Genomic DNA, 13,547 nt, shown 5'->3' on the forward strand with positions numbered 1-13,547 from the left:
TTTTCATAGCAAGTTACTTTTTGTGTTAGATACAAGTACCTTTTGGTCAGAGAAAGCAATGCTTCCTGTAGCAGGGATAAGTTTTTCTTGGAGAAATGAGAAGGGCTTAGCCTGCTTGGAAGTAAAGAAGAAAAAAAATAATTGGGGAATTAAATGTTGGAGGACAAAGTTTTCTGTTTTACAGGGTGTTCCCTCCACAGCTGTGATTATAGTTGGTGGAACAGCTTGCCACCAGCAATGTTCAGAGTTGTGCAAGGCGTTTTGGGTCTTTATTGGTTCTTAATTAATGGCCCATTTTCTCACAGCTGCAATGTGGCTGTACCAGGCAAAACAATGGAGTTATTTCCAGCTGTATCTGTTGCATGAATAGAGGACCAATTTGTGCCCAAGTGCGGTTGCCGTTGGCTGCAGCACAGAATTTTAGGGAGTTTTGTAGCCAAGCAAGTATCATTTAAAAGATTCAGAGATCTGAGGACAAGTGGTCGAGCTATCTTCAAATGCAACATGTTAGGTTTTTCTCAAGCACATCATGTATGTGTAAAGTCTATCTGGCCAATTCTGGGAGCAACAGCTGCAAAGTTTGAAAAAACAGTTCAAGGCTGCATAGTGGAACACTTGAAATGAAATACAGCCTTTTACTCTGACCCACGCTAATTAATCTCTTTTGACAAAGCCAGCATATACCTCTGAATGCACCCTTAACTTCACAGGCTCCGCTGTGTTTTTTCTGCTGAAGCTGCTCATGCTGTATCTGGTGGCCCTGTTTCCAGCAGTGTGGGAGTGGCTATGTTCTTCCTTTCAGCATGAACTTAAAATGCTTGATAGGGCATCATCAAAGCTGTGGTGCTTTGATTGTGAACTGCTTCTGTCAAGCTTAACTAATTCCTCTAAGGTAACCTGTCAGTTGTCTCCCAGATAGGGCAAGTTTTTACTGCATACCATGAGGGCAGCATCTTCTGAGGACGTCTTCTGTAAATAATGTATTAGTGTAACCTAATATGTTTTACATGCCCTATTTTGTTTTTCACACTTAAAACTGAACAGTTTTTTTCTGTGTGCATTAAAAGCATCAGTAATTGTTTTAATACATTTTGAAGTTACCTAAACGCAAGAAAGACAAAACATTTTATGGTGCTCAGATTCATTGCAAGCAGGTCTTTCAGCAAGCTTGGGTTGAATGTGTGCCTACCTCAGGCTGTATTGTTGTTCCAGGCATTCAGCGACACCTATGTAACTCTGGTTTTGACTCTTGCCAGTGAAAACTAGGCAAAATGTGGAGGTTTGTATGTGTATTGAATAATCAAGCCTCAAGAAATGTGAATTTCCTTGAACCAAGCTCTGTGGGGGGAAGTTAACATAGTACTATTGCTTTTAACTCTGATCAAGCACTTTTGCCTGACTTTGGCATAACTGATGGAAGACAGAATACCATCTGCTTGTGAAACAACAATGTAATATGCATGTTCTTGTGTTTGTGAGTGTACGTTCATGTGCATGCATGGACACTTACGTATGTAAATGGCAGGTGATAGGATGAGAGGAAATGACTTCAAGATCAACCAGGGGAGGTTCAGATTAGACATCAGGAAAAATTTCTTCACCTAAAGAGGTGAATCAGGCACTGGAACCATTTGTCCAGGGAGGTGGTTGATTTACAGTCCCTGGAGGTATTTAAAAGATGGGTAGATGAAGTGCTCAGGAAGATGGTTTAGTAGTGGACAGGTATATTTGGACTCAATGATCTCAAGGTATTTCCAACCAAGCACTAACTTCTTAAGTCAACTTAGGTAGACTAACTTCTACAAGCTGGGCCACTCTTGCTGTGGTTCTGTCAGGAGCATGTTCCAGACTGTTTGCTGGCTCTTGCATGTGAGTTTGCGTGGAAATGTTACTGCGTTGTGCTAGCACTGGCGTTAAGTGCCAGAGTGATCCCAATGGGATCTTCGTCAGAGGTAATTCTGTGTGAATGAAGAGTAATTTAGAACTTGTTGCATTGAATTATTACTTTTTCACCCCTTATGTCTATGCAGTGTCCTATGAACGTATAAGAGACTTTGCACAGCCTATTAAGTACCTCATTCAGGTGTAGGAGCCAGGAATGCTGTTAGTAGTTCCAGCATTAAGTGTGGCCATGAATTGTGTACCTGCCAAAGAGCTGTTGAAATTACCATGAGCGAGACAACCAAATCCTAGCTTGCTCTTCTGAAACACGTCAAATTCTGCAAACTTCTGTTACTGATCAGCAGTATCAGAAGCTGATTCACGTGTGCTCTGTGCACCTTTTCAAATACCGCCAGAAACGGACCTCTGCAGCTGTGCCTGCAGCTGTTTGTGCTCAAGCCCTAATTTGATAGCTCTATACATGCTGAACAAGTTGCTGACCCCAACTAAGTTCCACAGACAGAGGGAAGGGCACTTACACTATACCACAGTGTGAATAAGAGCACAATCTCAAACTTAAAGAAGCCATTGTGTTGCAGGCAGCAGATTTGTAATTTTCTTGCAGGAAGATCATGTGCTGCTTGGGACTGATTCTCTAGAGGAGTCTTGTATCTAGAACTTGCTGGTTCTTGTTGTGATATCTCTGTGTTCCCGTAGCTCTCTTAGGCTGTTTGACAGAAGGGACTGAATTGTCCAGCCTCTCCCTCTTATTGCTTCCGTATTTCCCTTTTCCCTCTTTCCCCTACAATTTTCCTGAGGGAAATAACTGGTTGCTTCTTTGCACTCTTGAAAGCTGGTCTTGGTTTCTTCTCTGATGTTGTCCTAGAAAGAGATGATACCTTGAATGCCAAACACTAATAGAACATGATATTCAGTACATGCTAGCACTTCTCTAGTGAGCAAAACTTTAAAATTGCAAAGTATGGAGGAATTTGAGTAGAGATGTGATTTCTTAATGTTGGTTGGAGGGAATATAAAGCTGATGGACAGTATGCATAGGTCTAATAACTGTTCAGCTTTTGTGCTGTCAGTGGTTCCATGCTGACATAGAAGGAAAACCATCAGGCAACCAACAGCAAACACTTATGAAAAAGTCCTTTTGAGATTTACTTAGCATTTGGATCATGGGCAAAGTTGATTAAGTGTTGAGATCACAGCATGTCCATACATTTCCTGTGTTGACACCCTCCCCTTTCAACAACACCTTTGAGACTACTAGTGATTTCTGATATGAAGATTCAATAACATGAAAATAAAGGCTATTTAAATACCTTCTCTGTGCTGGTAATGGACTTGCACTTTGGATTGTTTATAATCAGGGATCTGCTTGCACCCATGGAATCATTCAGGCATGAATACTAACTTTTGTACATGGAGGTGCGTGGTCCTTCTGGTTCTGTGTCATCATTTCAGTCTTCTTCCTCAGCTGATGTATGCCAAAAATTGTGGGTTAAATGTGGGACAAGTAGGCAAATGAGAAGAAACAAGCGCTTTTTTTTCCTGCTCTGTGCCAAGCAGGGATGAGAATGACCTCCTGGATCTGGCTGGTGAAGAGAAATAGAAATAAGAAATGGCATTTTTTTTGCATATTTGAGAAATCCATAAAAATAAGGGTTTTGGATTTTTTTTTTGTTTGTTTGTTGTTTTTTTTTTTCATTATTCTGCATCAACTTCAGATGCCAAGTAGATATTTTCCACAAGTTCATAGTAGTACTTGGCCTGGAAGCACAGAATGATCTTCTAATTCATTGCGTATCTGCAAGGACTGAAAGTTCTTGCCTGAAAAAAAAATCAACTGGCTTTTAAAGCAGCACTATTCTGTAGGTTGTGCTGATTATTGCTTTGTGCTGCATGACTGTGATTTTTGGCACACAGTATCACATACCAAATTCCCAAAATAAAATGCTACATGATATTCTAAGAGCTCTTAGGAAGCTTTAAAAACAGATTTGTCCGCTGAGTGGGTATCCCTTCTGGTGAAGCCAATTGATGCAGCAGGAATAGTCTAAAAGGAGGAGACGTTAGTCAGCAGATAATTAATCCTTTTAGATGCGCACAAGGGGGAAAAAAGAAAACCTTCCATCAGTCTTCCATTTGTAAAAGTTTTCAGAAAGCCTGCTTTGTTCGTAAAGGGTTTACAGCTATATGTTTAAATAGCTAAAACATCTGTTTAGCAACATTGTGAAATCCTGATGTTTGGAACCCTTGATAAGGGGGACTGCTGAACGATTGGCTCCTAGAGCCTCTAGAGGCAGCAAGGGCTGTACATACAGTGGCTGCCGCTTGCCTTTCCTCCTCCTGGTCAGAGGAAAACGTAGGAGAGAGCTACTATATTACACATGATTTTCCTTTGAGAGAGAGAGAGAGAGAGCAGGAAGTGCCGAGGAAATGGTTCACTGCAGAAACCTGGAGTTGTAAATAGCAGAGAGGAGGAGGAGAGCTCATGGCTGCAGTTTGTGAACAGTTGAAATACTGATACCACAACAGCAGAGGAAAACCAGACTCCTGCAAGAGTGAGCCCAACGCAAGCCATCACAATGGAAGGAGAGGTGGTACCTGAGGCCAGGAGAGCAGCCAGCAAAGCCACACGGATCGCCCTTGGCATCTTTGTAAGTGGCACCGTTGTGCTTGGCACCATGCTTTTCTTGGGTAAGTGAAAAAGTCAAAGCTAACCTGAACGTAACCCTCCCCAGCCTATTCGTTGTGTGCGTGTGTGCTCCACTAAATCTTTTGGTGAAAATCTTGGTCTCTTCTTCTTCTTCCCCCCCCCCCCAGTTTTATATTTATCCTGAAATGGAAATGTGTTAGGAAAGGGATTTGTTCTGGGATCATAGGAGTTAGAAGCTCCAATGTGACTTCATATAACTTTTGACTGCTGAATTTAAATGAATTTAATTTTTTAATCAAATTTAGATGCTCAGTTGTATGTGTTGTAGGCAAAATTGGGTTCTTTGCATAATGGGGAGAAATGGGTGAGATTACGCACATCAGTGATACTGACTGCGAACTTGCCGATTGTGACCGATGTGGGCTAATATTCTTCCTTTCCTAATATGAATCTGTAATGCACACATTTTATGGAATCTTTTGGGTTTTCCTTCATTTGGTTTTCATTTAGGGCTTGACTAAAGTTCTTGTTGAAGAATTTAATAGTGCATATGCTGGCACATTTTTAAGATGTTTCTGTTCTTTTTTGGTGAATTGCAAATTTCTCTTTGCAAAAATAATAAAGAATGTATCCGGGATGAAATTAAAATGTTTTGGTCGGATTTGTAAGCTGTAACTGTTGTGTAACAGAGAAGGAATTAGTTTTTTTGTCTGGATATGGAATCATCTGTAGATTGGTTTTGCTGGAATGTCACATGGAAGCATATAGCTACACCTATAAAATTATGTAGAGAGGTATAACTGCACCCACAAACCACCATGCAGAGAAGAGAAAGCAACATTGTATCCTTGCAGAGACAGATCCTCTTTTGGAATAATTCAGACTACCTTTTCATTTCTTTAGACCAACACAGATTTCTCTGGACTGAAGGGAACTTAACCTCTAATCATATCTTTTTCTTCCCTCTGATCTTTAAGGATCTTGTGATCTTGTTTGAAAGGTCTGCTTTGTTTATAATAACGACAGAAAAAATTATACTAGGTTTACCACAGAATATTTAAAGCATTAGGCTCACACTTGGTTAGTGCTTTTCTGCTCTACATCAAATTTTGCAAACATCCACAGGCAGGTGACTTTTGTATGTGCGAGTAATCCCAATCAATTCAACAAAACTGTAAATGTGAGCAGGATTGCATCTTCAATTTGTAAGTGCAAATATTTTTTTTCTAGATGAAAAATAATTAAAGAATACAACATAAAACACCAGGGAGTAATGGAGAGATCCTTTTTAGCACTAGATTGTTTGTTTATTTCTTCTAAAAAGTAATAGACATTTGCTTCCATATTTTGTAAGAGATAAAAGTGTTTTATCTGTAGACCAGACTTGAAAATTCAAGCAGATATATTAATTCTTAGAAATAGTTTTCTATGTATGCTGAGGCCTATTCTGTAGCCAGGGTTTCAGTGTCAAAATTTTCATTGACACAACTGCTAAGAAACTCAATGCTGGCCTTGGGTCAACAAAAATATATTTAAAGTTTGTTTGGAAATTATCTAAGTTTTTTAACCAAACGAATAAAGGAAAAAGGTTAAATTGCTTTGGCTTAACGTTTATCAGTGTAAAGTTTCCACGTTTCATTGTGACACTGTGTTTTCTTTGCAAGTTTAATTCTTTTAGTTTTATAAAATTGTAAAAAGGAGACCATTATTTCTGGACATGTGAGATGTTTCAGGTATTTTAAGATGACCTTTGTGTGAGTTTTCATTCAATCAGCAAAACTTGCCATTTCTAGAGATCTGAAACAGTTTCCCTTCATTTTTCCGATCTGAGTCATGAAATGCAGCCACCTTCTACCTCTCTGTCTCTTCTTCTCAGAGCTCATACAGCTCTAAGAGGAATCTGGGAGAATCACTTATTTTTATTTACTGTTATTTGTTTCTAGTGGCTGTAGCCATAGGATGACTTCAGTGGGGAGATACCAGGGGAGTCACTTGGCATCACGTAGGGTCCTGCCTGCAACAGTGCTGTGAACTGTGGCAGAACAGGAGCCACCTCCTCCTGGGAAGCTGGATCCAGAGCAAATGGAAGCATGTCTCTTTCCAGTTCCCTCTGGGGAAAAAATCAGGCATCTTTGAACCTCAGTTTAGTAGCCTTACCTCCTGACTTGTTTATCCTTTTGGACTTCTCAGATTATAGGAATGTCCACATTATCTGCATCAGCATATTTGTATGGTTTTCACCTTTTAAGATTTTTTGGGGGGAACTTAATTATGGTGTATATTTGCTTAAGAATCTGGAAACAGGCTTCTAAAGGAAGAAGTCGGGACACTGAGTGTTATAACCCCAATTGTAACTAATAGTGTAATGGTTAGTTGTCTTAACAACAACAACAAAAAGGCAAGAGAACAAAACCAGGCAAAGTTTTTTAATCAAAATTAGCTATTAACTAAAAGGGAAACATTACTGCCAAATAATTTCTTTTAAATTTACTCTAATGATGAAGTTTTAAATGAAATAAACCCAGTTGAAATCTTACTTTGCTTTTGTTTATAATTATCAAAGCCTCAAGGGCTACTTCAGGTTCTTTACTGATTCTTTCTTTGTACTCACTTGTTTTCCGCCAAGTGCAAAATAATTAAATGGTGTCTGAGATGTTCTGTCTTTTCTCTGCTTTGTTAAGAAAACAAATCAAGCAAACTTTTCAAGATCTGGATTGGTTCTAAAAAGGCTAAATTTAAAGCAGGGAAAAGGTGAGTCATTAATAGTGCAACTGTTAATTAACAGGAACATCATCTATTATTTGTATTTCATGTGGCTCAAAATTGTGTTCTGGAGACCTCCATGCATCTGTTTTCTGGTGTTTTTCAATATTCCAATTACAATCTTTATATGCCTCAAGATCTCATGTATTTCTTGGCTAATTTACAAAGGTTGTTGAGGTGTTGTGTTCCACTGGGTCAATGTAAGCTTTGGTAAAGTAGTCCAGAAATAGGTTTACATTCTCAGTTTCTAAGAAAAATTGATTGAAATCCATTTCTGTTATTAATTGTTGTTAAAGCTATGAGATTGGAAGAGATGAAACACTTTTATATTAAATTGTAGCTTTAGGTTTTTTCTAGTAAAATTTTCCCATTTTCCTATCCCTTTTGAACATTGTATAGCTGCGTGAGAAATTTGTTTGTAACTATCAGCACTGGTAAAGCTACAATACCTTAATATATTACATTGTGGGGTTTTTTTTCCTGCTTTTTTATATTTGTCATGGACTGAGTTATTAAGATAATGGATATAATGAGACATTTCTTTATGTCTACTGAGCACATCTACTGAGTCTTATTTCAGGTACCCTTTGGGACTCTCCTGTCCTCATCCCAAGTATCAGTTATCTGTGTATTTGACAGCAATGTCTGAAATTAGCAATTCTTATGCTTAAGTTTCAGTGGTGGCTGTAATACACATTTTTAAAAGATCTGCAGAATTAATTGACAACTCCATAGTTCTTATCAGCAAGAATTTTGGAAGAAAACACAATGCTTCTGGGAACCAATTTAGTCAGGAATGGCACTGTGCCTTATAAACCATATCTAGTTTATTTCAAGCTGGAATAACGGGAAAATATAACCCTGAAAATATCCCATTGGTGCTGGGTCATGCTAGTGGGGCCAGACAGTGCAGTGCTGCTCCAGGACAAGGTGCAGCAGGGTAGCGTGAGCCCTGCAGCTCATGAGGAGCTGTGGAAACCCTGCAGAAGATGTCTAGACAGCTTCGTGTTCAATTGCAAGCTGTGAAAAAGTGCATCTCTGGAGGATGATAGCAGCAATGACAAATTGTTTGTATCATGCTTACTATCGGGAAGTAAGGCTCAAGTGTTATTACTCCAGTCACTGTGCAAACACAAAGGGAGAGACAGCCCTTGCTCCATGATGCCAATGAGCAAAGACAGAGAAAGGAGAAAGCAGGCACAGGAAGGGAAAATAATTTGTTACGAGCTGCCGTATTTGCTTAATATACAATCTAACTGATTTAAATCAGTGCAGTCAGCAATGCGTTAGGGACAGTGCTTTCACTGACGTTTGAGTGACCAACTACACGACATTTGGCTGCAATGGTAAAAATTCGTTACGAGCGATCTCATTATGGTTTTCCATTTTGCAGTTAGCCAAGGTCTTATAAAGTTTCGTCCGAAGCAACAGTACTGTTTGACCTCAGAATGCATTGAAGCTGGTAAGGAACAATTTTATCCTCTCTGTTGTATCATATTATAACATGTTAATGAGATATTTATACACTTGAATTTTTTTCCATGATACGTTTTACTGAGAAAACTTCATTAATAAGGAGAAGGAAAGGAAAGCCCAAGCTTTTTAAAAAGTCACTGTTTAAGTTGCTGCAGATCTGTTTATTTTCTGTGATTAAAATTCATGTTTTAAATTGCTTTAAGCCTGTTCTATCCAGGTAAACTCAAAGTTTCCCATAGGCTGTATTTATTTTATTACATAGGAAGCAAAATGTTGGGTAAATTGACCTTCAGATGTGTTTTATTATGTCCTTCTCAGTAGTCAGAAAACAGGCAAGTGAATTGTTAAGCACAGAGATGCTTTAGTGCCAGGTCTAGCCTAGACTTGCACAACTGTAATATGGTGACTACAAATCAAAATCTGCAGCTACTTCCATATTAGGAGGCTCTCTTCGCCCCCCCCCCCCCCCCCCCCCCCCCCCCCCCCCCGAAACGTGTTAGCCCTTATAGAGCTGTGACATGCATTAATATTGAATTCAAGCTAAAGGGACCAAGCTTGGTAGGACCTGAAAGAGGTCCATTTTGCACTGTTCAGTTTCGAGAGAGTTTTGCTTACATTAAACAAAGGAGAGTTTTATTATTGAATATAATGAGAGTCCCGATCAAACGATGGTCATCACATCTAGAAGTCTCCCCCTACAGCTGTTCTGTTGAAAAAAAAGTGGTCATTGTGTGGATTTATAAGAGTATTTATTTCCATTCCGAACCATATTAAGCTGATACTGTGAGGTGTTTGTCACGTATTTGAAATCTTGACAAGTTCTGTGGAGATCCATAAGCTGAAAACTTCGTAGATCTCAACATTACCAGGATATTTTTTGTCATTATTCCTCCACTCCTCTCTATGCTGCCCTGGCAGTGCTCTTGGCCACCCTGGGCACCACCCTCCAGAACTGATTCTTGAAATAGTACAAGTATCTAAGTAAATTGGGATGACTAGTCAAAATACCACCCCTACCCTCACACACCCAATAAAGTGTGTTGGCTTCTTCTTGAGCTTCAGAACACAAAAATGTGACTTAAGAAGTTTGAATCTGAATTGGTTTTCTTCTCACACAAAATAACTTTTTTTTTTTTTGGAAGCTCAGCAGAAGCTGAGATTTTGAACCAAAGCGGGCTTGGACACCTACATGACCTTTCTGTTTTAGCTCAGTGGACTGTGTAGTGACTACATAGTGTCTCGAGACCTGAGCTCTGCCTCGCTGAAAAGCTTTTCAGGAGTGATAGAAAATTGTCAAGGACCAAAATGTGTTCAATATAGTCAATTAGAGAGTTTCTAAGGTGAAAGAGAGAATTACAGCTGAGAAATAGAACTATCATAGGAAGAGTTACTCTAAGTGCATGAAGAAGAGTTACTGAATGCTATGAGTAGTACCAAAAAGTCTATAAAGCTTATCAGATTACCTGCTACCATTTTTAGTCAGTTAATTGGATAAGCCTCAAAACACATGGTTGTTTAGCCAAAGAAACGTAAAATATCCAAATATTATGTGTTATTCAACTCGTGCAGATTTATGCCACAATACAAATAAATCATGATTATTTGCTTAGATACTCAAAAGTTATTAAGTTTCTGGCATGTTAGACTGACCTATCTCTTACCAGTCTCACCTACAATAGCCTGTGAGGATGCAGTGACAAAATGAAACTGAACATACTACAATTTATCTTTTGCAATGAATGGTAGATCAGAACTTGATTTGTTTTCTTGTGTAGCTATTCAGCTAAAGGTAAACAGTGCATAATTTCTGGAATGCTAATTACAGTCTGCTTGATGTGTATTGCTACTAAATTCTTCAGGCAATTATTTCTGTTGTGGCAACAGTGGAGAGCCTGTCTTCAGGTATCTCCTAGGTTCAGTGGTCATTGCTGTATGGCACTCCAGAACATTCACTGTGGGTATTCTGGGAGGTTTTTTTTTTTGCTTTTCATGTATGCACTGTTAGATGCTACAGAAACTGTGTGGTATTTTTGCTGCTTTTTGAAAAATGGCAGAGAGTGGGGCACACTTCTGTTCTAGAACAGCAAGACAGCTTGCAGTTGAGGTCAACATCACATTGCAGAGACTGGTTAATGTTAATCATAATTTCTGGACTGTGGACTTGTGTAATCATATGTTTAGGAAAAAGTGTCCCACAAAATCCATGCGGTGTCTTTTTTTACAGCTGCTGCCATCTTAAGCAAGATAAATCAATCTGTAGATCCATGTGAGAACTTTTATCGATTTGCATGTGATGGCTGGATATATAATCACCCTATTCCTGAAGACATGTCAAACTATGGTGTTTACCCTTGGCTGAGACACAATGTAGACCTCAAGCTAAAGGGTAAGTATATCATTTCTGGAAATGGGTGGTTGGCTTTTCAGTGTAGTTTATTAACTGGCTCGTTTTGAAATGAAAAAAAAAACTCCATGCTCCTTTCTGGTCATTGGGCAATATCCAACAGCCCAACTTAACATTCTACATTTTTGTCAGGTTTTATTGAAAGTAATATTGAGAGATAAGGAATCATAACAGAAACAGAATTAGGAAGGAAGAATACAACCCCTGACAAGTCTATGACTTAAGAATTGAGGGACAAAAGCGTACTCCTTATACCAGGAAGCAGGATTTGAACTTTTTCCCCCTTGGAGTAGATAAGAGCACATACGTTTGAGAATGTCCCAGATCAGACAAACATCATCCCCATCATCCCAGGACAGTAGTCTGTCTATAGCAGTGGTCAATAGCAGGAAAAGAATACAAAACGGTAAAAACAGAGTGATATTTTCTAGTATACTTACCTAGCTCTTGTCAGGAGGCAATTTATAGACTTCTGTAGACAGAGGTTGTTTGCGTATTGTGTTTCCTTCAGGCTGCCATTCAAGCTGCTGTTGAAGTACCTGAGCTATCATCAGTGAAACAGAAGGCTGCTTAAGAATGTGTATGTGGAGGAAAAAATAGCCTCAGGGTGGAAATGTGTAGGAAGAGAGGTATTTTAATTTGTGTGTGACTTGACTTTGAGCTATACTCTGCAGCAAGGCCACCTCATCAGGAAGCTGCACAGACCAGCTAGGAAGAAAGGGTAATGATTATTGTTAAGTAGAAAAATCCTGCCAGATTCTTGTAATCATCTTCACTAAAAGTGACTTGTGCAAAAGAATGGAGATGTGCAATATTTATTATTATTGGTGGTGTGCTTGAGCACTTGAGCTTGAGCACACCTCGACCATGTTACTGACATGTTAGTTGACATAAAAGCCCGCTTTGAGCTCACCACAGAACAGAGGTCAATTTTAGCATCTTGCATAGCATTTGTTTTTCTCCTAGATTTTCTACGTATGTGTATGTATAGGCATCAAAGCCCTTCTCCACTTGCTTTCTTCAGTCATACTGTATTCAATTTTCACATCATTAAGTATTTGAAAAGCTACATTCGGCTTCAGAATATGTGTTTGAAATTTCAACATAGGTTATGATCTGATGACTGCTGTTTTAAGTCTGCTGAAGACGTCACAGCCAAACAAAAAAAAAAATATTGCCAAGGCCTGTTTCTAATTACTCTTTGCATTTTAACTGTTCTGCTGCCAAAATCATGCTGGTTTAGATAACTGCATATCCTGCATGAACCACAACCACAAAGAAGCCAATCTTAATTGAATATAGAGTAGCAAACTGTGACTCTCATCCTTAATTTCCGCTTTCTAGAGAGCCTAATCAAGGACATCATGTTAAGCCTCATTTCTATATGGTTTTCTTATTGCAGTCCCTTTAGAAGTTGCTAATGCCTAGCTAGGAAATGCAAGACAAAGAAAGAAACATCTAAGTGAGAAATATTTGCTTAAGGAAACTGTATCAAAAAAAGCAATGTAATGAAATGACAGGTAACTACTTTAATAGGAGGCTTAAACTGCTCCTTGGTGTGGTACAGGGACAAGGATGTGAAATGTGGAGTGGTGTATTGGGGTTTATTTAATGTAACTTTTGTCATCTCCTACTCAATTTTTTACTTAATAGTTTTCCAAAATGTATCCTTGGTAACTAAAAAACAAAAAGGAAAAAAACCCCTGTTGGATGTCACTGTCAGTAGCTGAAATTGCAAGGTGTAATTGCAGCCTTGATGTATGCTCATGGTTTAACTTGAGTTACTCCAACAAATTAGCTTGATGGTCTCAGTTATTCCTTTGTGGAATTCCACAATCTTGCTATCAAATTTTCTAGAAAGATAAAAAGCTCTTGCACAGAGATACATATACGTGGCAGACCAGACCTTGCAAGCCAATTTAATGTCTCCTTCCTAAAGAACCCTTAGTGGAACTTTGTACTTCATTGTAAATGTCCCTGTTGGACACTCCATAGATTAAAAAAGCCCCAGTATTTAAAGAGCTGATTATTATGCAAGTTCTATATTCTATAATATTTATCATATTAAAGAAAACCTATTAATCTTAAAGTAATAAAATTGTTTGTCTAGAGAGCCTCATTTTTCATATTTTATATTATTTGATGGTGTGATACAGATGGAAGTATTTATTCAGGCAATATATTAAAAAATTCTGTTACTTAAAATAAATGATTTGAATGTCTAATCTGTTTCTGGTCCCTGAATGTTCCTGAGCCTTAGGCAGAAAGAATTTGAGTATTTGTGCAAAAGCATGTGTATGGCCATAGTTACACAAGAGTATCTTCAATCTACTAGAAACTTCATTTTTTTTTGTG

The 13,547-nt window shown here is 38.6% G+C and overlaps 1 protein-coding gene across 1 annotated transcript in view; it reads left to right on the forward strand.

The window, feature by feature from the left end:
* The first annotated feature begins 2,561 nt into the window (after positions 1–2,561).
* PHEX (phosphate regulating endopeptidase X-linked) overlaps positions 2,562–13,547 on the forward strand; it is a 111,910-nt gene continuing 100,924 nt past the window's right edge. The window contains exons 1-3 of the mRNA XM_054056597.1: positions 2,562–4,590; positions 8,706–8,774; positions 11,013–11,174. Of these exons, the coding sequence (XP_053912572.1) occupies positions 4,479–4,590; positions 8,706–8,774; positions 11,013–11,174 (343 nt within the window). The 5' untranslated portion in view covers positions 2,562–4,478. The remainder of the gene's footprint in view (positions 4,591–8,705; positions 8,775–11,012; positions 11,175–13,547) is intronic.

This window comes from Cuculus canorus, chromosome 1, assembly GCF_017976375.1.
Source record: "Cuculus canorus isolate bCucCan1 chromosome 1, bCucCan1.pri, whole genome shotgun sequence".
In the NCBI taxonomy this organism is placed as follows: domain Eukaryota; kingdom Metazoa; phylum Chordata; class Aves; order Cuculiformes; family Cuculidae; genus Cuculus; species Cuculus canorus.